This window comes from Myotis brandtii, unplaced genomic scaffold, assembly GCF_000412655.1.
Source record: "Myotis brandtii unplaced genomic scaffold, ASM41265v1 scaffold270, whole genome shotgun sequence".
In the NCBI taxonomy this organism is placed as follows: Eukaryota; Metazoa; Chordata; class Mammalia; order Chiroptera; family Vespertilionidae; genus Myotis; species Myotis brandtii.
In genome coordinates this window covers 570,569-595,817 of record NW_005360273.1, presented here as the reverse complement: position 1 = coordinate 595,817, position 25,249 = coordinate 570,569, and the positions used below count along the sequence as shown (strand labels likewise).

The window sequence follows — 25,249 nt, the reverse complement described above, 5'->3', positions numbered from 1 at the left end:
TATATGCATTATTAATTATGTACAGCATGTAATAAGGTCCTAGGAGTAACTAAGAACTTAATTAAGATTAATGATTAGAATAATAAATATTAGTAATAAGAATGAGGCAAAGGGAAAATGAAAAGAAAGCAAGATGGAGTTGGTAGTGAGGTTAGTATATAAAACATAACTTGCTGTCATACACATGCTTGATAGAGGGGACTAGCACTTTGTAGATTATGTGAGTGGTGAGATTATTTTGTACATACATGTATAAAAATGTATGCTGTCATGTTGTATACACTCGATATAGATGGGCCACTAATTTGGCTCTATACTTGCATGAAGAGGGGGAAATTGTTTGTAAAGTTAAAACAAACAAGAAAAATAACCAGGAACAAAATTTTCTCCTGGTTATTCTTTCATAGAAGGGTGGTTAATACAAGAATATATAATCAACAACATCCTCATATTGAAGGCAGTGATAAGCTTATATTTCACAGGAATATTTAGATCCCTTGCAGAGGCCAGGGATATTGAAGTAAAGCAGAATTCAATAACAGCAATCTTGAGTCAAGTCAATTAGAGAATAAAAACAACTTTTTTTTATTTCTATTGGTATGTATATGACACTTTCATTTACTTACAAAATATATGTCACTGATACCAGTGACAGACTTATCTAAATATTGATAATGTTTCTTCTCCTTTTAGATTCTGAAAAAGAGTTTCACATCCTTCCTCACCGGGTTTTTGTCCCCATTCCGGGATCCACGGTAATGTTATGTGATTATAAATTTGGTGATGAGTCAGCTGAAGAAATCAGAGACCATTTTATAGAGATGTTAGATCATAGGATTCAAATAGAAGATTTGGAAATTGCAGAGGAAATAAACACAGGTAATTCCATGATGTTATTTAAGAATCTGATTAGACTACTGCTAAGATTACCTATGAGACATTAGTTTAATATCATGTCTTTTCCTTAAAGCTAGTTCTGTTTGATACTTCCGAGGCATTTAAAAAGGTGTCTAATTTCTGCATATATAAACATGCAGTCAGTTTTCCTGGAAAATTATACCAACATTTAAGATACTTCAGGATTTTCTAAGCCTAGCAAGTAGATCTGAAAACAAGAGTAGCCTTAAGTAGGTGGGAATATATGGTTTTGAGGTATTTCTTTTATTGTAAGAGAAGTTTTCTCAAAACCCATTATTTTGATTATTTGGTTAAACATGATGTCACAAAGTTTTTAAAAATACTTTATTAAATGTCTTCTCCATACTATTTGCCTTTATTTTTTTTTAACCCCCTTTATATAATTGGATATTAACCTGAAATAGGCAGTTCCAAAAATTATTTTTATGGAGTATAGATTTGCCAAACTATCTTAATTGTCTGACACATTTTCTCCTACCCATCATTTTCACATTTGACCTTACATTTTGGAAGGCTATTTTTTTGTTTTGTTTGGCTTTGCTTCATTTTTGTTGTTGTTTTTGTTTCTAGTGAAAGTAGGCTATGAAAACATGTCAATAAATGTGTACAGGCATGTATGACAGACTTCCTGAAACATTAAAAAATATGTCATAAAAGTAGTTATTTGCAAATATCAATGAATATTGCATACGTAGTCATTTATCAATCTTGAAATTTCCGATATACTAATAAAGTCTTTAGGTTACTTTTGAATATGGATGTTTATGAAATTAGAATATAGCAATATTTAAGTTCTTTTTCTAATTCTAATTTTTTAGTTGTTCCTCTGTTGCTTAACTAATTCCCAACCCTCACCAAGTAGAGTGTTTGATTCAGAGTTCTCTTGTTAATATGATGTCAAGTAAGTGTTTGTTTGGTGAATTACAAATCTGTCAGTAAAGTCTCAAGTTCGTTGGGGACTACCAGATTTGATTTTTAACAGCTCCAGGTTAGTATTAATTAATCATGATGTGGAATAGTAAGTTTGTTTTAAAGGAAAACAACAACCACACTCCAAATTGCTCGGTACCTGATGTTAAAGCAGTAGCTGTGTTTCAATAATTTGAGAACTAATATTTTCTAATAGAGATTTTGAAAGTGGACTAGTTGAAAAAATAATTGCTACTTTTCAAAATATGTTTTCCCATATTAGTGACTGTGATATCTCTGCAAACCAAATATAGAATCGTGAGGGTAGAGGTTTTTATTTGTTTTTTTTTACTTCTTTCACTAATGCCTACCAATAATTCTTGACCCATTCTGTTGTTGATATCTGAATGCACTTTATGTGGGATCATTAGAGTTGTCCTGGTTTATCCTCTGTCTTATAATACTGAATCTATATTCCTTGCAGATGGGTGGTTAGACCAGCCGTGGGCAAACTACAGCCCGCGGGCCGGATCCGGCCCGTTTGAAATGAATAAAACTAAAAAAAAAAAAGACCGTACCCTTTTATGTAATGATGTTTACTTTGAATTTATATTAGTTCACACAAACACTCCATCCATGCTTTTGTTCCGGCCCTCCGGTCCAGTTTAAGAACCCATTGTGGCCCTCGAGTCAAAAAGTTTGCCCACCCCTGGGTTAGACTCTATTCTTCCTTATTCCTAATACTGGTCTGCCTTCCTGTAATCTATACTTTGTTCAATAATCTGCAGCAATAAAACATGAGTACTACTTTGGGGGGTCCACGCTTTAAATTTGAGGGTAACTGTTATGTTCTAAATACTTTAAAGCCAGATATTCTCATATACCTTTAACTAATCTCTTTATTGTAGTTTTCAGACCTCATTTTATCTTGCCACTTTGGTTACCTTTCTCTAGATTAGGAATTTTTAACCTGTGGTGTCCAAAACCCTTGGGGTCATAGATAGCTTTCGGGAGATCCACAAATTACTTGAAAGTAGTTGTATAGTTTTTTCTGGGGAAGAGATCTGTAGCTTTCAAGGGGTTGGTGATTTAAAAATTAAAAATGACTTCTTTAGTCCTAGCCGGCTTGGCTCAGTGGATAGAGCGTCGGCCAGTGGACTGAAGGGTCCCAGGTTTGATTCCAGTCAAGGGCACATGCCCAGGTTGTGGGCTCCATCCCCAGTAGAGGGCATACAGGAGGCAGCTGGTCAGTGATTCTCTCTCATCATTGATGTTTCTGTCTCTCCCTTCCTCTCTGAAATCAATAAAAATATATTAAAAAGAAAAAAAAGTCTACTAACACATAAAAATAAATAAAAATGACTTCTTTAAATATAATCTGACTAGAGGCCCGGTGCACAAGATTCGTGCACTCGGGGAAGGGGGAGGTTCCTCAGCCTGGCCTGCGCCCTCTTGCCTTCGGGGAGCCCTCGGGAGATGTCCGACTGATGGCTTAGGGGGCCTAAGTCGTCACTAGGACATCCTTAGCGCTGCCACGGAGGTGGGAGAGGCTCCCGCTACTGCTGCTGCTCTCGCCAGCTGTGAGCCCGGCTTCTGGGCTTCTGGCTGAGCGGCACTCCCCCTGTGGGAATGCACTGACCACCAGGGGGCAGCTTCTGCATTGAGGGTCTGCTCCCTGGTGGTCAGTGCGCATCATAGCGACTGGCCGCTCCACCATTCGGTTGATTTGCATATTACTCTTTTATTATATAGGATTTGCCTTCCTTGAAATATATTACCCTGAATTAAACCTAATACTCTAATAACAACATTAGCTATTTATATAGAACCTCTTACATTCCAGACACTGTTTTAAGAGCCTTACAAATATGAAATCATTTAATCCTTGCAACAACCCTATGATGCAGATTATTATTAGCCCCATTTTCCATGATGACTTTTCTCTCATTTTCCGGATGAGAGACTTCAGGCTCAGAAAGGTCAAATAACTTAGTCAGGTTACATGCCTACTAATGGTGAAGCTTAAACTTAAGCAGTTTGATTCTAGAATCTGTGTGTTTTTTTCTAACAATTTTGTTTTACTACCTTTCCATGGGACCTAACCAATACAGACTATAAGACTACAGTCTTATTTATTTACTACATTTATTTACTACATAACTAGCATTATATGGCTTTAAAATAATGATTTCTGAATTATAATGAAAAATATTAATATTAAAGTAGGAAAGTATTTTTATAGTGTGCATAGATTTTCCTAAATATTTTAAATTAATCTTTAGCACAAGCACTCTACCTGTAAGGGATTCAGGGAAAACTTCTCAGAGCAGGTAACATTTGAGTTCATTTGGAAGGATGAATACAGTAAAAGTAACTCTAGGCTTTTTAGGAAATGAACACTGATAGGAGTTGTATTGTAGCCAAGAATATTACTTTTCTAGAATTATATTGGTTTTGCTTCATCAAATATTTAAATGAGAAGGAATGATTTAGTAATTAGTGTATTTTTAATAATGAAATGAGACATTTCCAAATTATGAGGTAGGGTGAAAACAAACCTTGTAATAGAAAAATTAAGTGCTTTTACATAAATATCCTATTGGTTATTTAGTCATTCCTTAGTCATTCATTCATTTACTTATTAATTTACTCAAAAATATTAGATGCATAATTTTTCCAAGATAGTTCTTTAGCTTAGTCCAGGTGTGCCACTTGCAGCTGTATAACCTTAAACAAGTACCCTCTGAACCTCAGATTCTCTTGGGGTTGGTATGAGAATTTAGTAAAAATGTTAGGTGAAATACTTTCTAAACATAAAGGCAGCATGATAATAAGTAGCATTATAAGGCTTTAAAATAATGATTTCTGGATTATAATGAAAAATATTAATATTAAAGTAGGAAAGTATTTTTATAGTGTGTATAGATTTTCCTAAATATTTTAAATTAATCTTTTTATATATAATAAACCATAAAAAGTAGAGTTCAAATATTTAAATTTAAAAATTGAAGTCAATTGCTATATAGTTAGCATTAAACTTATAAGTATCTAGCTTGATTATTATTTATTTCTGTTCTATAATATAGCTGCCAAGTAGTTGCTATGTTTAAAATACATATTTGCCAAGTAAATATCTTAAAATAACATAGTTTTAAATGACTTAAGGGATGAAGAACAATTTGTTTGTCAAAATGACTCACTTAAGGTGAGGGATAACTATGGCTTTAAAATTACTTAAATGCATTAGTCACCTCCTAGTAGATATTAACTTAATAATTCAGATGTACTTTATCCACAATATCAGCTAAAATTGGGAGACACACCTTTAAAATTGGATGAAACTCATTTTACTAATTTTGTCTTGCTATCTGAACTGAAATTAATTTTTGCTGTTTCATTAAATGTTGCTAATTTAATTATGAGGAAAAAGTAATACAGAAAATGTAATTTTTGGCTAAATCACTGACTATAGTGAAACCTCATTAATTTAGGATTCAGAGATGGAGAAGAAGACAACTAACCAAAGGAGTTCAAGTCCTAATGTTTCATTTTAAGCTTCTAAATAGTCCTGCCCACCTATTAACAACTTGGCGTGAAATGGAACACATTGACAATTAGCATGTATTCAACATGGCCCTTGTTGTCTCTTTGGTTAACAGTTGCTCAAGAAAGTTGTTTTCTTACATGATTTGTCTGAAGTTAAGTTACCTGGCTTTAAGGAATAGTTACAATCTAATTTCTTATTGAACATATGTCATTTGCATTTAAATTAAAGTATTGGTAAAATAACATAGTGCCTGAGATTTGAATTAAAAGCCTACAGACCCTCACAAAAAGTAAATTGTTATGACAGGGCTTTATTTGTTCCTGAAAAGTGCTCTGTTTCAGTAAACTTATCTTGAATTTGTAACAAGTCACAGGATTTTGACCGATTTAAAAATGGAAATAATAGAGCAATGGAATGTCTTTTTTTTTTATAGAAGTATATTATTTGTGCAGCATGATCTTCACATGTAACAGTTCAATATTAAATGTATCCTATATCATGACAAATAGAACCATTTTTGTGCTCTTTATGTACAAGTGCTTACATTAAAAAAAAAATTCCTTTAGCAAATAGGTATAATTCATGCTTTATCCAATATTTTTGTTTGTTACCTGATACAAAGATATATGGCCCAAAGAAAAAGGTTTTTTACCAGTGATATTTGCTAATAGAAAAGCCAAAGTTTGTGTGTGCGTGTGTTTTAACATGAATAAAATTATGTTATTCATTCCATTTTTAAAATTGAATTTATTGGGGTGACACTGGTCAACAAAATTATACAGATTTCAGGTGCACAGTTCTACAACACATCCTCTGTACACTGTATTGTGTGTTCACCCCCCCGCCCCCCAAGTCAAGTCTCTGTCAATCTCACCTTTACCCACCTCCACCTTTCTCCATCCACCCCCCCCACCCCATGCTAAAGGGTAAAGGGGAGGAAGGTGGAGGTGGGTAAAGGAGAGATTGACAGAGATTCAATTTTTGTCAGATAAAGTTAAGGGAAATTGGGAGCTGGTAGGCTAATGTTGTCTAGAACTAAGGTGTTATGGCCCTTTAGCAAACAAGAAGCTGTAGAAATAGACTGAATAGTTTTAGAGACACTTCATAATAAGAATTTGTTTGCCTTTGTGACAACTTGGTAGTGGAATAGGAAAAAAAGAAAAATATCTTTGTTTTTAAAGTTCTTTAGTTATATGTTATGAGGATATAAATAGAATGAGACTTCCCTTGATTCTAATTGAGGTAGTTACTAAGGATTATTTCCAAAAATGACAGTAAATTTTTCTTCATGGGAAATTGATGAGAACTAGGCATTTTTCCCTTTTTCTTTCATCCATTTTGGTACGCTAAGTATCTGTTTCAATAGGTTTATGTGCTAGTATATGGGGATACACCCGTTTATAAGGACATTTTAAATCCATGTACAAGGCTATTTTACTTGGAATTTAAACAGTAGTGTTTACTGTCTCTCACTGTGATCCTCTTCTTTGTAAATAAAAGGATCAACATGAAGTAGTTGCTTTCAGACATAGTTCCCCAGAGTTCTATAGGCCTGAACTCCACTGCCACCTGAGAGGAAGAAGGGAGTCTGGCTCCAGGAGCCACCCATCCCTGCTTCAACCAGAGTAATGCTACTTTCACCTGTTGTACATGCTTGGATTTTATGTCAGACTCTTTAGCACTAGGAGGTTTAAAACCACTGCTCTATATGATCTCTAAGAATGTTTTCTTTTCAAATACTTTTAGTCAGTGTTAAATAAATTCAGCTAAGCAAACCTACAAAAATTATTCTCACCCATAATTAAGTAGAAAAAAACCTCGTATCTGAATCCTCAGTCTGCTGCCCATGACCTCAAATATGCACTAACTTCCCAGGTTTTATATTTCATCTGTAAAATGAGATATCGTGCTTGCCTTGCTTAACATTTTTTTTAATGGTCAGATTTATTGTCATATTTTGCTTATATATTTCAAATTTCAGGTTAGGTCAAGAGTCAGGACAACTGTTCTGTATGGGTTCAAATAGTTACTATTTTAAGCTTTGTGGAACACATAAGGTCTGGCCAACCCCTGCAAGTTTGGCCCATGGGCAGCAGTTTGCTGATCCCATTTTAGTACTAATATCTAATTATTTGAAATTATTAATTGCCAAAACCACAATAGGATTCATTATTATTATCCTCTTGCAGCTTTTCTGAGTTCCTCTATGAATTCTGAAGCTCCATTGGACAATAGAGATGATGAACAGCCAAAAGAACCAATGCAAACTTCAATAGCATTGAAAATTCAGCAAAACATGGGTATTTTATTTCTTTTATAACATTGAAAAAGATGGTATTTTGGATTTCCGTTTTCTTGTTACTTTAAAATTACTGGGTTTTATTTTACTTAAAGGTACTAGAATAAGCCAGTATTTATTGAGAATTGTGGAACGTGCTAAGACCTGGAGATGGAAAGATGTACAAATGATGCATTATCCCAAGGGCCCTCAAAGATGACTCTTCCTACTAATTTTATTGGTGCTTTTAGAAGAAAAGCATGCTGAGTTTGGGGAATTGATTAGTATAGTAGGACCAATACTTTCCAAATTGGTTCTCCCAGGCTGTTATTGCAGATTCGATATCTGTTATGAAAAAAAGTCAAATTTGAGACTGAAATTTATAATGCACTTAAGTATTTAAAAGATTCCATGATAGTGTGGCAGTCACTTTCACATTTTTCAGACTTATTGATCAAAGAACATGTACACTCTTGTTTCATGGAAAGAATTAAGGTTTTTGACAGAGAGCCAGAGTTTTGTTTTTCTTGTCACTTATTTATTAGATAAACTTAAGTTAATTTTATAAATTCTTTATACGTGTGTGTGTGTGTGTGTGTGTGTGTGTGTGTGTGTGTGTGTTTCTCTAGTCCGGTTTTTTGTTTGTTTGTTTGTTTGTTTTTTAACTTAATAATCAGGGGGCAAAAAATGAGTTACTAGTTCTTAGATTTTAGAATGGTGATCTGAGTTTCTGTAGTTTTCAATAGCTGTTCAAGTGACTGCATTTAATGATTGAGAACCACTGCACATTAGAGCTGTCTTTTTGGTTTAAGCTTAATTGCATGAGACAACTGGAATTTCAATATAAATAGATAGGACCCTTTTAAAGTATGTGTTAGTTTATCTCTTAGATGTGTGTGAGTGCATACATGTGTAAGAAACACACTATTATTTGTTGTTTAAGGTTTCGTTAAAGTGATGAAGTACACGATTACCAGTCTAACCTTTGCAATCTATTTTTTTAAAACTTATTGCTGTATTTCCTCAAGACTGTCGGCTTTTAGGACATGTCTATATGTGTGTAAGAATATGTATTTGTGTGTGTGCTGTTGTTGTTTAGGCCCATCAATTACCTACATTTCAGAGGCTAGAATCAAGTAAACCTTTCTTTCGCTCATTCCATTTCCATTTGTTTTGTGTTTGTTTACTTTTAGGTATGATTGCAGCATTTGCAGTTGCAGTCCTTGCTGTGGGTATCGCCTTTCACTACTTCAGTGATTAGGGTGAAGCACAAAGAGCTTCCTGATCATCCACAGAACATTGACGAACAATTATGAATAATAAAAGATGCAAACAAGCCTTCTGCATTTAAGACAACAGCAGCCAGACCTGCTGCCAAACTCCTATTAGGTGTGTTTCTGACAAATGAAATCACCAGCTGCCTTGTTTAGCCCTGCAATAAAATTATTTATCTAGATGGAAGCTTCATGTAACAAATCATTATTATTTATTTTTAAATGTTCAAACTGATGGTTTATTTTCACAGATTTTAGTCCTCTTGATCTGGATCACATATTCATCAGGACATTGAGAATTTGAATAGTCAGGGTTGGCTGAATATCTTAGTAATAGAACAACAGGAGAAATTTCTACAAAGTGGGGCAACAACCTATTGGGTAAGTTCATACTGTAGGACCTTTCTAATGTTTACCCAGTTCCAAAATATTGACCAAGTTCTGATCAAGGAGTAGGAAACCTTTCCGGATTTGAATCAGTAAAGATTGCCATAAATCATGTGCTTTCTCATGTTTGTATATCATAATTGTTTCACTATATTAAATAAGATTTTTTTCTTCCAGCAGTACATTAGACTAGGTACTATAAAACACCTAGATCCTGAATAAAAATATACCTTTGAATGCATTAATACACTCAAGGAAAGTAGGGGAGATCTCCAAAAACCATACCTTTATTTTTCTTTCGCCACAAAAATGAATACATTTTGAGTTGGAAATCGTAAATACTGTATTAAGCATATGGGTGGGCTGTGGTTGCTCAGATGGCAGATACCAATTGCAGCACTGCCTTAGGCAGTTTGCCTCAGACCAGAAACAAGGAGAGTAATCTGAATCTGAGATGCTACCCTAGTCAGGACAGTTGAAGTGGTCCTCAATTTGTAGTCCCCTATAACTCCTGACAGCAGCAAGATAGAGGCTGAAAATTCTCATAGATTAAGATAAATCAATGTTATTTCATGACTAGAGATCACCAGTCACAAGTTGAAACTAACTAACATAAGAAAGAACCTATAGAAATAACCACCTTCAGATTACATTTTCTAGAAATGAGAAATGTTACTTGAAATTAAAAAAAAAAAATCCTTGGAAATGTTGAATGTCATATTAGACTCATCTGAAAAGACATTGAATAAACTGAAAGCTAAATCTAAAAAATGACCCAATGTACGGCAAGGAGAAATGAGCTGCTGGAAGATCTAAATACTAAGAGGTATGGAAGGAATATTATAAAGACTAAAGTACTAGGGGAGGAAAGAATGGAGAGGATGGAGGAGTGGCAATATTTGAAGAAATAACAATTTTCTACACTTGTTGGAAAACATGAATTCATAAATTCAGGAAACACAATATATATCCCAAGCATATATAGATGAAATTCATACCTAACCCCAATGAATGTAACTGCTAGATACCAAACAAAATTTTAAAAGCAATCAAAGTGAGGAAAGGATCAAGGAAGATGAGACAAATACTGAGTAGGCTTCTTTATGGCAACAATGTATATACCCAAAAGATGGTAAAATAACACCTTCAAAATTCTAAAACAAACTAATCAACTTAGAATTTGAGCCAAGCAAGACTGAAAGACATGTTCAGACATGACCATAAAGACAGGTTCAGATGAAAAACAGATTTTGCCATCAATAGACCTTCATTAAAGAGACTGCAAAAGCATGATCTCAAGAAGGAAAAGGATTCCAAAAAGGTGATTGGAAATTGAAGAGCTAGTGAGCAAATAAAATAATAAACATGGAAATCAAGTGTTGTTTATAGAAAACAATTGTAATGAAAGAAGTGTTTATAAGAAGTAAAGTTGTAAACAAATGTAGAACAGTATTTTATGCAACATTAATGTGTACTTTTAAAATAGGATATAATTGAAAAACGACAATGGCTTATGAGAGGAGGGTGATTAGGATTAAGGTATTCTGAGGTTCTTTTATTCAGAAAATAGGTAAGATATTGTTTAACTTTAAAATTGTTAAATATATATGGTAAAATGTTCAAGTATAACTGCTAAAGACTAGGTATGGGATGAATCATTGTAGAAGAAAATAAGTTTAAAATATGGAATAGGAAGTACAAAAAAGGGGAAGAAATTATGGGTGGGAAGAAGAACAAAAGTAGATAATAAGACATCAAATAATTAAAATAAATATGAATGGACTAAAATAAATTAACCAACAGGTTGATTTTTAAAAATTTTGCTGGGTTAAAAAAACAAACATTAGGCAAATAGCAAAAGAGAATACGTGTAGTTTTAGTGATGTTAAAATTAGATTTTATGATGTGTAAAGATGGAGAAGGTTACTAAATGGAAAAGGATAAATTCACTAGGAATATATAACAATTTTAAATTTGTATTTCCTCTATAAAATGACCTCAAAATGTATGAACTATAGGGCTAAATCAACAAAAAGAACAACATAATGGGAGATTTTAATAGCTCTTAATTATAGATAAATCAGGCAGACTGAAAAAATTAGTGAATATAGATTTGAATTTAATTTTCACTATTGAGTCAGTGAACATATTTAGAATAATCAACAGAGAATATTCTTCTTAATCATTGTATATCAGCAAAAAATGACCATGTGCTAGACATGAAATAAGTTATAGTAAATTTCAAAAAGTTAATATTAAATGGATAATCAGAAATAAGTTAGAGGTCAGTAATAAAAGTTAATTCTTAAAAATCTTATATTTACAACTTTAATAAAACTTTACAGATGAAAGAAGAAAACATACTTAGAATCTGTAAGTACTACATTTGGAAAATTGGGCAATGCAGCAGAAACTGCACTTTGAGGGACATGGTTTTAAACTAAGGGACAAGACTAAGTGTGTAACTTCAGGGAAAGAACAACAGAATAAATAATGTAGAAGCAAGGAGACACAGGCAATGGAAGAAATGAATGAGTTTGAAAACAAAATCACAATGCCAGAGTTTTCATGACAAAATAAAATTTTGAACAAGAGGAAAACAGGACACAAGTAAACAACATAATGATTGAAAAAGGATATAATAAAGTACCTATAGACATAGTAAAGATGAAAATGATAAGAGACTACCAGGAGCATCTTTATTTAAAAACTTAGACAAAATAGACCATGGTCTAGGAAAATGCAGGTTCAAAGAACAGATAAAGGAATACTCCAGCTCATTTTATGAGGTCAGTATAACTATTATTGTACTGGAATCAGACCCATTCAGTAGGAGAAAATAAAGTTCCAGAGGAACCCAAAGAGGACCACACCAAGGCACATCATAATTAAAATGCCAAGGGCTAAAGACAAAGAGAGAATCTTAAAAGTAGCAAGAGAAGAGCAGTTAGTTACCTACAAGGAAGCACCTATATGACTGTCAGCTTATTTCTCAACAGAAACTATGCAGGCCAGAAGGGAGTGGCAAGAAATATTCAAAGTGATGAATAGCACATAGATAAAAAGTCAAAATACTATTAAGTGAATTCAGCATTATGTAAAAAAGGATAATGATTCAATTATATACATAAAAAATCAGGGACACACAACAATAATGCCTGTTATCACTACTTCTATTCATCATTATCCTGTGTAAAATGAGCAAAAGACAGAAACCAGATACTTTCAGAGGATATGACTGAACACATGAAAATATGTTTAATCTCATAAGTGATTGAGACTACAATGAACACCATTTTAGATTGAAAAATTAAGAAATGATATGGCTATGTGGTTGAGCATCGGCCTACGAACCAGGAAGTCACAGTTTGATTCCTGATCAGGCACATGCCTGGATTTCAGGCTCGATCCCCAGTAGGGGATGTGCAGGAGGCAGCCAATCAATGATTCTCACTGATGTTTCTATTGCTCCCTCTCCCTCTCTGAAATAAAAAAAAAAAAAAAGACATCTATAGGTGGGATTGTAAACTGATAGATTGGAAAGCAATTTGGCATTGTCTTGTAAAGTTAAGCATTCACATATTCTAATACCTAACTATTCTACATATATACCCTAGAGAAATTCATGCATATGTGCACAGGAGTGCAAGTGAGAATGTTCAAGGCATCCCTATTTGCAACCACCCAAATGTCCATCAACAAGAGAATAAAAAATAAATTGTGGGTTTTGTATTCAAGGTCTGATGTTTACTGGCAGTGTGACCTTGGGCAAGTTACTTAACCCTCCTGTGTCTCTGTTTCTCATCTATAAAATGGAGATAATGGTATCTATCTCATAGAATTGAGTATTAAATTACTTTGTATATATCAGGCATGTAGAGCAGTGCCTGATATGAAGCAAACTTTCAATAAACATGAGCAGCTATTGAAAGAAAATTGTGTGTTTTATAATTTTATTTAGCAGGGAGAATTACTGAAAAATAAAGTGATAATTAAATCCAGTCTCAGAAGCCTACATGTAGTGTGATACAATTATTACAAAGCTTAAAAACAAGAACATTTAGCCCTGGCCAGTGTCACTCAATGGTTAGAACGTCACTTGCATGGAAGGGTTGTGGGTTTGATCCTGGGTCCCAGTCCACGCACATGCAGGAGGCAACCAATCTCTCCCACTTTCTCTTCCTTTTCCTCTCTGTCTCTCTTTCTCTCACTTTCTCTCCCCCTCCCCCTCCCACCCTCCCTTTCACTCTAAAAATCAATGGAAAGTCTGGCTGGCGTGGCTCAGTGGTTGAGTGTTGACCTATGAACCATGAGGTCACAGTTTGATTCTCGGTCAGGACACATGCCCAGGTTGGCTCAATCCCCAGTGTTGCAGGACTGCAGGGTTGACAGGCAGCTATTTCTGTTTGCTCTGCCCTGGTGATTCCCTGAGACCCCACCCCATCCAATTTGCAGCCTCACCCAACCTGTGTGCAGTGGCTTTTGCATATGAATGGCCTGTCCTTGCTCAGGCTTCAGACTTGGCTAAAATCTCTCAAACAAGCAGCAGCTGGGCCAAAGAGCCCCAAACCTATCAATAAAAGGCCCAAGATCTAGCACTAGCACCAGCCTGCCTTGCTTCACAGCTGGGTCTTGCCTGGGCACTTCTAAACCAGATACAAATAGAAGGAATATGCAGATTGCTCTGTAGCTCCTGCCTGGTAGGCCCAGGCAGTGGCTGACTTTGCACCTCCCTGAAGACCTAAGAGCCAGTGCACTCAGTGGTCAGGGTCAGACCATAGAAGATTACAACTCTCCACATCCACAAGCAACATACTCAAGGGGCCGACTTAATGAGCACCAAAGTCCCACTGAAGCAAGTCCTGCTCCATAGGGGTGTCTCCTGCATATCAGTTCTCCCACTGTTGTTGCAGTTGGTCCTCACAGCCAATTGGCCTGGAGGTCAATTCTTCCCAGTGACACCAACAGCAATCAAATTTCAACTACAACAAGACTGTGCACACAGCCCACAAAGGGGTGCACCTAGAGTGCTCAGCTCAGGTGATGGGAGGCTAAGCCACTTGGTCCTAAGGACACCTACTATACAAGGCCACTCTACCAAATGAAGGAGACAGCAGCTCTACCCAATACATAGAAACAAACACAGGGAAGCAGCCAAATGGGGAAACAAAAATGAAAGAAATAGAAGAAAGCAAACTAATGGATATAGAGTTCAAAACCATAGTTATAAGGTTACTCTAGAATCTTCATGAGACCTTCAGGGGACTTACTGAGACTTTCAAGGATCTTAGTGGAATGTCAAAGACATGAAAAAGGATGAGTCAGAAATTAAGCACACACTAACTGAAATAAAGCATAATTTACAGGGATTCAACAGTAGAGTAGAGGATTCTGAGAAATCAATGATTTGGAAATGAGGAAGCAAAAATCACCCAATCAGAAGAGAAAAAGGAAAAAAGAATCCAAAAATATGAAGATAGTGTAAGGAGCCTCTGGGACTTCAAGTGTACCAACACTCGCATTATGGGGTGCCAGAAGAAGACAGCAAGATATTGAAAGTTTATTTGAAGAAATAATGACAGAAAACTTTCCCTACCTGGTGAAAGAAATAGACTTACAAGTCCAGGAAACACAGAGACTCAAACAAGAGGAGCCCAAAGAGGACCACAACAAGGCACATCATAATTAAAATGCCAAGGGCTAAAGACAAAGAGAGAATCTTAAAAGTAGCAAGAGAAGAGCAGTTAGTTTACAAGGAGGAAGCACCTATATGACTGTCAGCTTATTTCTCAACAGAAACTATGCAGGCCAGAAGGGAGTGGCAAGAAATATTCAAAGTGATGAATAGCAAGGACCTACAACCAAGATTATTCTACCCAGTAATGAACAGAATAAACGTGAATAAAATAGAATCAGAGGCATGGAAACATGAACAGACTGATGAATCTCAGATGGAAGAGGGGAAGGAGGGGCCAGGAAGAGATTAGCCAAAAATCTAACATGCATATACTAGTATATGCATTACCTATGGATACAGACAATAGGGTAGTAAAGGCCTGGAGTGGAGCAGAAACCAAGTGGAGGGGGCTAATGAGGAGAAAAAAGAGGGGCATCTATCTCAACAATAAAGATTTTAAAAAAAAAGAGAATATGAATTGGGGAATCACATGGTTGGCAATGTATCTGTTTCTCCTTCACATGACCTTTCCATAGGGCTTGAGTTCTCACAACCTGGCAGTTGAATTCCAAAAGGAGGAGCCCCAAGAATCAGTGTTCAAAGAAGTGGAATTTGTTAACCTATTAAAGCCTGGGTTCAGATGTCTCAGGGTGTTATTTCTCGGTACTCTATTGGTCAAAACAAACAAGCCCAGACTAGTTTCCATGGAAGGGAAAGAAGAAGTGCATTTCTCAATGGGGGAATACTAGTACATGCATATAGGGAGGGAAATAATTGATGACATTCATCACTGGAGACTTACTATATGTATATTCTTTAGTATATGTCACATTTTAAAAATGACAAAAATACAGGAGAAAGGAGAGACAATTAAAGAAGTTCCCTAAGGCACAGCTGGTGTGGTTCAGTGGTTGAGCATCGACCTATGAACCAGGATTTCACAGTTCGATTCCTGGTCAGGGCACATGCCCGGTTGCAGGCTCCATACTCAGTTGGGGGTGAGCAGGAGGCAGCCAATCAATGATTCTCTCACATTATTGATATTTCTATCTCTCCTCCCTTCCTCTCTGAAATAAATAAAATTATATATTTTTAAAAAGTTCCCTAGGGAAATAATTACTATCATTACTTTAAAAACATACTCCACATGTGACCTTTACCACAGTCTGCCTTTTACTATAGCACCTCTGTTTCCCTCTGTTCTGTTGTGACATTTCTGTGGATATATGAAAAGTATTTTCCTTTTGCCTATTCTTATAATGCTCAGAAGTCAATAGGTTCTTAACTGTATTACCAAAATAGTTGGGAAAAATCAAGCTCTAGTACAATGATTGTGTTTGTTGGCCCTTATCTAAATGACTCATCTAAATATAAATTAGCCAAAGTACAATAAGTATCTAGTAAATTATTCTTAATTTCTGACTTCAATATAATAAGTAATTATATTGAAAGTATAAGTATTTTCATTAAGGGTAGCCAATGAGTTCTCATACAATTCATAGCCTATTATGAGGTAAATTTATACATTAATACATTTTGATTTATTGATTAAGGACAAGAGATAAAAGTGGAGTTAGAAATCACCAATGTTTGTCTCTACTTTTGCCATTTCTAAAATGTTGTCACAGACTTTATCTCTGGATTTTTACAACACTCATGTAGTAAGCAGGGCAAAGATTTGTTGAATGTGTTCCAATTTGATGGATACAATTGAAGGGCACATTAATTACGTATTGTATCCAAGGACCACATAATTAGGAAGAGTAGACATTTGTTTAGCTATTATCTCAATAATTGTAAATAGATTATTCACTTTTTCACCTTTGCAAAAATATTTTATAAATATTTAACATACGTAGCACCATCAAGTGAAGTTAGACTTTATACTGTACTGTGAAACCTCTGAACTTTTGATCCCAAAAGAGTCCTGTACAAAAATTCTTAATTAAAAAGACGATCCTTTAGGGAAAGATTTTTCACTCAATTTGTTCAGTTTGTTAAGGAGATCTTTTGTTTACAGAATTGTGAAGGGGAACTTAATGATAGGGATGAAGGTAGTTTAATCAGCTCTTAGGTTCTATTTTAGTCAAATCCAATTTAGTTGTAGATATACCCCAGATGCCTGTCCTCAGGATTAAAATTCTGAATGTCAATAAGCTAAGATATTAGAATGCAATATCAGTATTTAAACAAAAGTAGCAAGGTTTAAATAGTATTCCTATGCTTTTAACTTGGCACTATTGAAATATTTTCTATATTCTAATTATAAATGAAATAATAGCTAATGATTATGGAGAATTGAGTAGTTATTTCCTTAGATTTTTCAATGAAGAAATAATAACGTCTTGGGAAGTTGCTTAATTCCTTTGATTTTTAGGTAGAACAATTTTTTAACAATATGAAACTAACTCATTATATAGTATAGTGCTTTACAACTTATGAAGTATTTTTATTTTTATCATGCCCTTTTAATATATAACTGAGGTTCAGGAAAGTGGCTTGCTAAACCTAGTAGCCAGTGGGGCATATACACAAGGATGTGATGAAAAGGAGTGATAATTGGATATGTAGAGCAAGAGGGATGACTGTATAAGAAGTAAAAAATACAACAACACATGAGTATAATATTCCTGAGAAAGTGAGAGGTGATGGTTTCTAAAGCATTGGCAGCTACTGGCCATGGGAGAAGGAGCATCTAATATAAAGCTTAAAGAGAGGAGAAAATTGGTGCAGGTGTTTATGGGCTTGTAGGTTGGTAGTGGAAAGCTGACGATGATTTCATCTGATGCCTTCAGATTTCTATGAAGTCAGCAAGGTCATCTCCTGATAGTGAAGAAAGAGGAGAACAAAGACTTCAAATAGTTGTTGCAAAGAATGGGAGATCAAGTTGACCAAAGAAACATAGTGGGATTGCCAGATAGTGGCAAAGCCCCATTTGAGGTTAGTAATAATAAATAAATGAAATTGTGTGATTCCCCCTTGCCCCAGTAGTCTTTGTCTTCTCAGTTTTAAGAATAGAAAAATTGAATAGCAGTATTTGGAAGTGTTGTCTAACAAGTTGAAAGCAAAGAAGGGCTAGGATATTGGCAAGAATTTTGTTTAAAGAATATTTAAATGATGAACTATGAAATCTAAGCTCAATAAAAAAGGAAGGGAGGGGGAAGAGAGAGAGAGAGCGAGGTAAACAGAGAGAATGAGTTGATGAATTGTAAATGTTATGTAAAGGCATCAATGTAGTGATAATCTAGAAGAAATCAAGGACCCAAAAGTGTGGTAATAGTTGACCAATAAGGAGACATGATCGTGATTGAAAGTAAGGATGCTTGGAATAATTATTTAGGAAAAAAAGAACACACAGATGATAGCAAATGAAATGAGTGGCAGAGGTGAAGTATGCTACTGGAGGTCAAGGAACAGAGAGTCCAGATTATGGATGGGTGATCTGCTTGAATAACGTGCTAGAACGTGAAACAAAGGAAGGCTGTGTGAGTTAAGCATCTCATTTTTGAAAAGTGAGGGAGAGCGACTAGGTCAGTAGTTGACAGTTACAAGGGTGGAGGAAAAGTGATACAGACAAATACCCTGAGTCTTTTAAAAATTACATAGACTTTTACACAGGCAAGTGAGAATAATGATCTGGAGTAAATAATACTGTCAAGAATGATGTTTGGATTTTGAAAGAATAAGCAGTCACCACTTGAAAATAAGAAAGGGAAAGTGAATCTTCTTTGAAGAATCAGGTTTCAGTTATGGCAAAGATGTGGAAGAAATGCTTAGAGAAAAGGTTGAAAACAGAAGGAAATGTGCAACTTTGAGAGAGAAAGGGGAATGGACGGGGTGGAGATGGTGCAGTAGAATATTATGGCAAATAGCAAGTTGGGAGTGGGCAAGTAGTAGTCAGTGGGAAGAGGAGCTTTCACTTTAAAAAAATATTTTTATTGGTTTCAGAGAGGAAGGGAGAGTGAGAGATAGAAACATCCACGATGAGAGAGAGTCTTTGGTTGGCTGCCTCCTGCATGCCCCACACTGGGGATCAAGCCCATAACCCGAGCTTGTGCTCTGCCTGGGAGTTGAACCACGACCTCCTGGTTCATAAGTCAATGCTTAACCACTGAGCCACACCAGCCAGGCTAGAACTTTCACTTTAGATGTTGACTGGATGAATGTAAGGTTAAGAATCATGGCAGATTTAATCTCAGTGTTTTTGAGGAGATTGGATTCTGGATCCAACCATCAGAGGACTTGGCTCACTCAACCTGAGTTAGTAATTAGTGCAATTGAAATAAGTTTTGGTAGTTGCACCTATATTGCTTGGAGGTGGGAAGGGGCTCAAGTAGTGATGCCAGCAACTAAAAACATCAAGCTAGGGTAGGTGCATAATCTGAAGTTATGAGCTTGATATAGTCAGCCTTACCTTCCAGGCTGAAATCTAACTTGGCCATATTTTATCTTTCTCATACTGTTGAACTCTATTTGCTTATATTTTATTTAGAATTTTTACATCTATATGAATAAGTGACATTAGCCTATAATTTCCCTTTCTTGTCCAGCTTTGGTATCAAGATTATACTCGTACTAATTTCATCAATGAGCTGGTGATTATTCTCTGTTTCTGTCCTCTGGAAAAGCCTATATAAAATCATCTGTTTCTTGTGTGTTTGATAGAATTACATGTAAATACACCTGGACCTTGTGTTTTTTGGGAGTAATATTTGTAAATACTTTGCTAGTTTATTTGCTTAAAGGATTACTCAGACTTTCTGTTTTTAAATCAATTTTGGTAAGCTGTACATTTTTAGAAATGTTTCCATTTTACCTGTTTTTCAAATTTGTTGGCATTAAGTTGTTCATAATGTTTTGTATTTTTTTAATCTCAGGTGTCTGTATATATTTTTTAAAATAATTACTAGTATTATTTATGCTCCCCCTCCTTGCATCAATCTGGCAGATATTCCTCTATTCTCTTAATTTATTTTTAAAGAACTAACTTTTGGCTTTTCAGATTATATCCGTAGATATAGTTTATGTTTTATTCATTTCTGCTCATATTTACTCATTTTTCTGCTTTGTTGGTTTGCCTAATTTTTTTTAACTAGACACTAATTTTTTTAAAATTAGACACTGAGGTCATTTATTTTTTTCTTTATTCTTTTGTAATTTATGTTTTTAAGAATACAAATTTCCCTGATATAGCCTTTTTGCTCTATCCCAGAAGTTTTGATGTAAAGAATTTCTATTATTTTTCAGTTTTAGTTATTTGAAACTTCCAGTATAATTTTATTCCTTGACACAGAGTTATTTAGTAGTATATGTATATGTATATGTATATGTATATCATTAGTAACAAATTTATATTGATTACTAATTTCCACTTAATTGCATTGTGGCCCTAAAATGTAATCTGTTTTATAGTGTCCTGGTTGTTAACTTTAAAAAATCTTCTTTTTGTGCAGAAGGGGGAAATGATTAGTTCACTAATTATTGGTTGCAGTGTTTTATATGTCCCTTAGATCAAGCTTGTTAATTATGTGGCTAGTATCTACACTGATGCTACTTTTTTGTTACTTGATCTACTAAGGATCAAAAGAACTGTATTGAAATCTCTGATAACAGAATATTCATTTTCCCTCTGTATTCTACCAGTTTGTACTGTGTATAGTGAATGACATTTTATTAGGTATATATAAGTTTAAAACTGATAGATCTTGCTGCTGAAATTTTATTATTATGTAACAACCATTTCTGTATTTACTAGTAATAATGCTTTTTCGCTTTAAGCTTGTTTGTCTGCTATTAATTTAGTGATAATTGCTTATAAAAATAATTAGCTTGTTATAGCTTTCTCATCATTTTACTTCCAGCTTTTATGTATCCTGATGCTTTAAATCAGGGGTCCTCAAACTTTTTAAACAGGGGGCCAGTTCACTGTCCCTCAGACTGTTGGAAGACCGGACTATAGTTTTAAAAAAAACTATGAACAAATTCCTATGCACACTGCACATATCTTATTTTGAAGTAAAAAAACAAAACGGGAACAAATACAATATTTGTATTTGCATGTGGCCCGCGGGCCGTAATTTGAGGACCCCTGCTTTAAATGTATCTCATAAACAGCAACTAACTGGATTTTTTAAGTCAAATTTCACAATATGTGCCTTTTAACTAATGCGTTTATATCATTTAGGTTTCTTATTATAGTTATGTTTGGAACAATTTCTATTTTAATTTTCACTGTAAAACTGAGAGTAGTAGTACAATCACTCTAGTTTCAACTGTATAGCAATTCACTGCTGCTCGATCTCAGAAAAAGTCAAATGGAGGTTTAAAAGTTGTCATTCACTCACCAAAACTTAAGCAAAAACTAAATAAAATTAAACATCCTATTTATCCTTAAATGCTCAAAGTAGGTAAAATGATGGGCAAAAATGACATCCGTATTGCTTTTCAATAAAACATAAATGTAATGTTCAGTTGTAGTCTTATGCTTCTAAACTTCTGTAGAACTTACACAATTTATTGTGTGGCTCTCTGTAATTCAAGATACCTGGCAAGTTCAATTTTATGTGATTAGTATAGCCTGTTGAAAGAGCATTAATTTGTTAGAACAAGAACCATGTATGGGAGATAATTATGTGTTGTCAGTGATGAATAAATGTCAACCTTTAAAAATGAATTATTGTTTTTGAGATAAGATGAATAAATCAAGCTAGTATGTGTTCAAGGATTGGGAATTGGGAGTGGACACTCTGAGAAATAAAATTGCCTAGGGTGAAACACCTGGTTTTATGAAAACTAATTTTTAAGAGCATTGTCTTGTGTACTACAGCACAAAAACAAACAAACCTGAAAGAGAAAAATAATTTGATACTTGTTACAGCTAAGAGCCTCAAGTAAAGATACAATTTAATGTTTTCCTTAAATGCTATTGCCCAAATAAGGAAATTCCATAATTGAAAACTGGGATTACTGTATACGTAGCCTTGTTCTCTCTGCCAGGGTCATGGTCACTACATTAGTTGTTGGAGTTATGAGACCTCTTGAAGCTTTATCTAGTAACTTTGTGTGTGTTTTTTCTAAAGAATTTACATATAGACTTGAAATATATTAAGAAAGATCTTCTAATCTTAGGAAAATACCAAATTTGGTTATTAATGTATTTTTTTGTGTTAGAGTCTGCTAGGTAGGGAGTATGATATAATGTAAAGAACATAGGCACTAGGATTGGGAGACCCACGGTTAAGCTCACACTCTATAAGCCTGGACAAGACAACTAACCACAAACACTTCAATTACTTCATCCTCTGTGTTACTTAGCTGAACTGGGAAGGGGGTGTAATCCTTTCACAATGTATGTGTATATCAAATCATTATGTTGTACACTTTAGATGTCTTACAATTTTATTTGTCAATTATACCTCAATAAAACTGGGAAAAAAAGTCATCATTCTTGAACTGGACATATTAAAACCATTGCTCTAACTCACAGAGCAATTGTGAGAATAAAATGAGATAATGTATGTGAAATTGTTATCCTATATAATAAAAGGCTAATATGCAAATCGACTGAACGGCGGAATGACTGGTCACTCTGACACGCACTAACCACCAGGAGGCAGACGCTGAATGCAGGAGCTGCCCCCTGGTGGTTAGTGGGCTCCCACAGAGGGAGCACCGCTCAGCCAGAAGCTGGGCTCATGGTTGGCGAGCGCAGTGGTGGTGGCGGGAGCCTCTCCCGCCTCTGCGGCAACACTAAGGGTGTCCGAACTGATGGGGAGCAGGCCTAAGCCGTCAGTTGGACATCCTCCAAGGGCTCCCGGACTGCGAGAGGGTGCAGGCTGGGCTGAGGGACACCCCCCGAGTGCACGAATTTCATGCACTGGGCCTCTAGTAATACTATAAAAATGTTAGCTATGTTGTTTGGGGTCTCCAAAGTCACTGTTTCACAGCACAGATGGCCTTGCCTTCATGTGAATTCTTTAGTAATCACGACTTACATAGTATTTTGACTTCTTCAATGTTTCAGGAATTTAATATTTAACTTCTTTGTGAAGTGTTTTATTTTCATAACAGGATATACAAACATCTGCTCATAGGACATGTATTTGTTCTTAAATAACTTTTCATAAATTTTTTATTAAAAGCACTGGGGTTTTTAAAATAAATCTAACTGCCATAAAAATAATAACTTTTGTCATAAAACTACGTATCTTTATCTAAATTTATGTCAATGCCATAATAATCTTTATGATCTTTTCAGGTTTCAAACTTTCAATTAGAGATCAAACTCTTGAAAATTGACTAGAGAAAGATTGCTGTTAAATTTATGGGTTTTTTTTGAAAGAATATATTTTTTTAGTAATAGGAGGTACAATATTTCTGTACACAGCCACTGTACGCCCACAAGTCACGGCTCATCAAGAAGTGTCTATATCTGCAAATGTTTCAGAGTATATGTCTAGAATATTTACAGGTCTACTTCTTTTTATTTGTCTCACAGATGTTCCAAGATACCTGAAAGCTTTGGGATTTTCTTACCCACCCACTACCTTTTTTGGAACATAATAGAAGATCTATATTTTATAGGTAAAGGTAAGTAGTTATTGAGTGGGGGGTGATTTTGACTTCCAGAAGACACTCAGCAGTGTTTGGAGATAGTTTTATTTGTCGCAACTGGAGTAGGGGTGATACTGGCATCTAGAGGGTAGAGACCAGGGATATTGCCAAACATCCTACAATACACAGGACAATCCCCACAATGACGAATAATATGGCCCAAAATATCAATAGTGGCAAGGCTCAGAAGCTGTGTGTAGGTGGTACCTGAAGCCATCAGAGTGGATAACACTACAAAGGGCTTGGGAAGCTAATCCTACAAAACATCAATATGCCAAGGAAGGAAAACCAAAAGGTAAAACTGAGAAAGAATGGTTTCAGAAGCATAGGAGAATCCAGATGGTAGTATCATGAAAACCAAGAGAAGAAAGGATTTCAATTTGAAAGTGGTCATCAGCCAAAAATCAAGTAAGACGTGGACTGCAAAGTCTAGTGGGTTTGATGATAAGGTAGCTGTGTTGAATATTCTCCATTTGCCTTTTAAGATCCACTATCTCTCCTGCTTTGTGCCCAAGAAGATTGATTTAACATATTTCATCAGCAACATTTCCTTGCCCTCTGTTGTCCAGTTGGTTTTGGGCAATGGGAGACAATGAAGAGACAGTAGAGAACAGGAGGAGAGAGAGCTCGTTATTTCTGATCTCTCTCCCCACTGGGTGACAGATTGGCATGGTCAGTGTTCTTTCCAAAAAGCTAAAGCTCCTATTGGTCAGCTCTTTTCCAGTAGTTACAAGTCTCAAAGCCTGAGGGGTAGTAGTCATTTTTACCTATTGCTAGCCCTGTGGTGTTCATCTCTTATTAGTTTCCTCCCTACACCCTTGTAAACAGCCTCTTTATCAAACTCCCTTTAATCATTTCTTTTTTTGTTTGTGCTCCGTTTCTTGTCAGGAACCTGCCTGACAGGGAGGCCATTGTTGGTTTTTATCAGAATCTCTTTCAGTGGAGTGGTTGAGGAAAATGGGTGGAGAAGTAAATGGAAAGAAAGGAAGTAAAGATTAAAGACATGGATTTTTAAAAAATAGAATGTCAGTGAAGGAAAGGGAAATGCTAGACAGCATTATAGCTAGTGAGAATTGTGAAGAACCAGAGACTTGTTTTTAGGTTGTGAATAAGAAGCTGATGTAGAACGAGAGAGTAAATTATGTAACACTAGTGCCCAGTGCACGATTCGTGCACCAGTGGGGACCCTCGGCCTTGCCTGTGGGATTGGGCCAAAACTGGCTCTCCAGCATCCCCTGAAGGGTCCCAGGTTGTGAGAGGGCTCAGGCCAGGCTGAGGGACCCCACCGGTGCATGATCTGGGCTGGGGAGGGACGCGGGAGGTTGGCCAGCTGGGGAGGGACTGCGGGAGGGCTCCAGAGCATGTCTGGCCCGTCTTGCTCAGTCCCAATCGGCCAGACCCCAGCAGCAGGCTAACCTACCAGTCAGAGCGTCTGCCCCCTGGTGGTCAGTGCACATCATAGCGACTGGTCGACCGCTCAACTGTCTGCCCCTGGTGGTCAGGACACATCATAGCGACTGGTCAACCGGTCAACTGTCTCCCCCCGGTGGTCAGTGCATGTCATAGCGAGCGGTTGAGCAGCCTTAGCATATCATTAGCATATTATGCTTCGATTGGTTGAATGGATGACCAGACACTTAGCATAT

The 25,249-nt window shown here is 35.7% G+C and overlaps 1 protein-coding gene across 4 annotated transcripts in view; it reads left to right on the top strand.

The window, feature by feature from the left end:
* LOC102262180 (chromosome unknown open reading frame, human C1orf27) overlaps positions 1 to 23,579 on the top strand; it is a 42,952-nt gene extending 19,373 nt beyond the window's left edge. For 2 of the 4 annotated variants that reach the window (XM_014541450.1, XM_014541449.1), the window contains 3 exons: positions 694 to 879; positions 7,564 to 7,674; positions 8,846 to 9,113. In XM_014541450.1, the coding sequence (XP_014396936.1) occupies positions 694 to 879; positions 7,564 to 7,674; positions 8,846 to 8,913 (365 nt within the window). In that variant the 3' untranslated portion in view covers positions 8,914 to 9,113. Of the gene's footprint in view, positions 1 to 693; positions 880 to 7,563; positions 7,675 to 8,845; positions 9,114 to 9,177; positions 11,352 to 23,487 lie in introns of those variants that run through there. The other 2 variants (XR_001362549.1, XR_001362548.1) reach the window with 2 other exon arrangements.
* Positions 23,580 to 25,249: the final 1,670 nt, after the last annotated feature.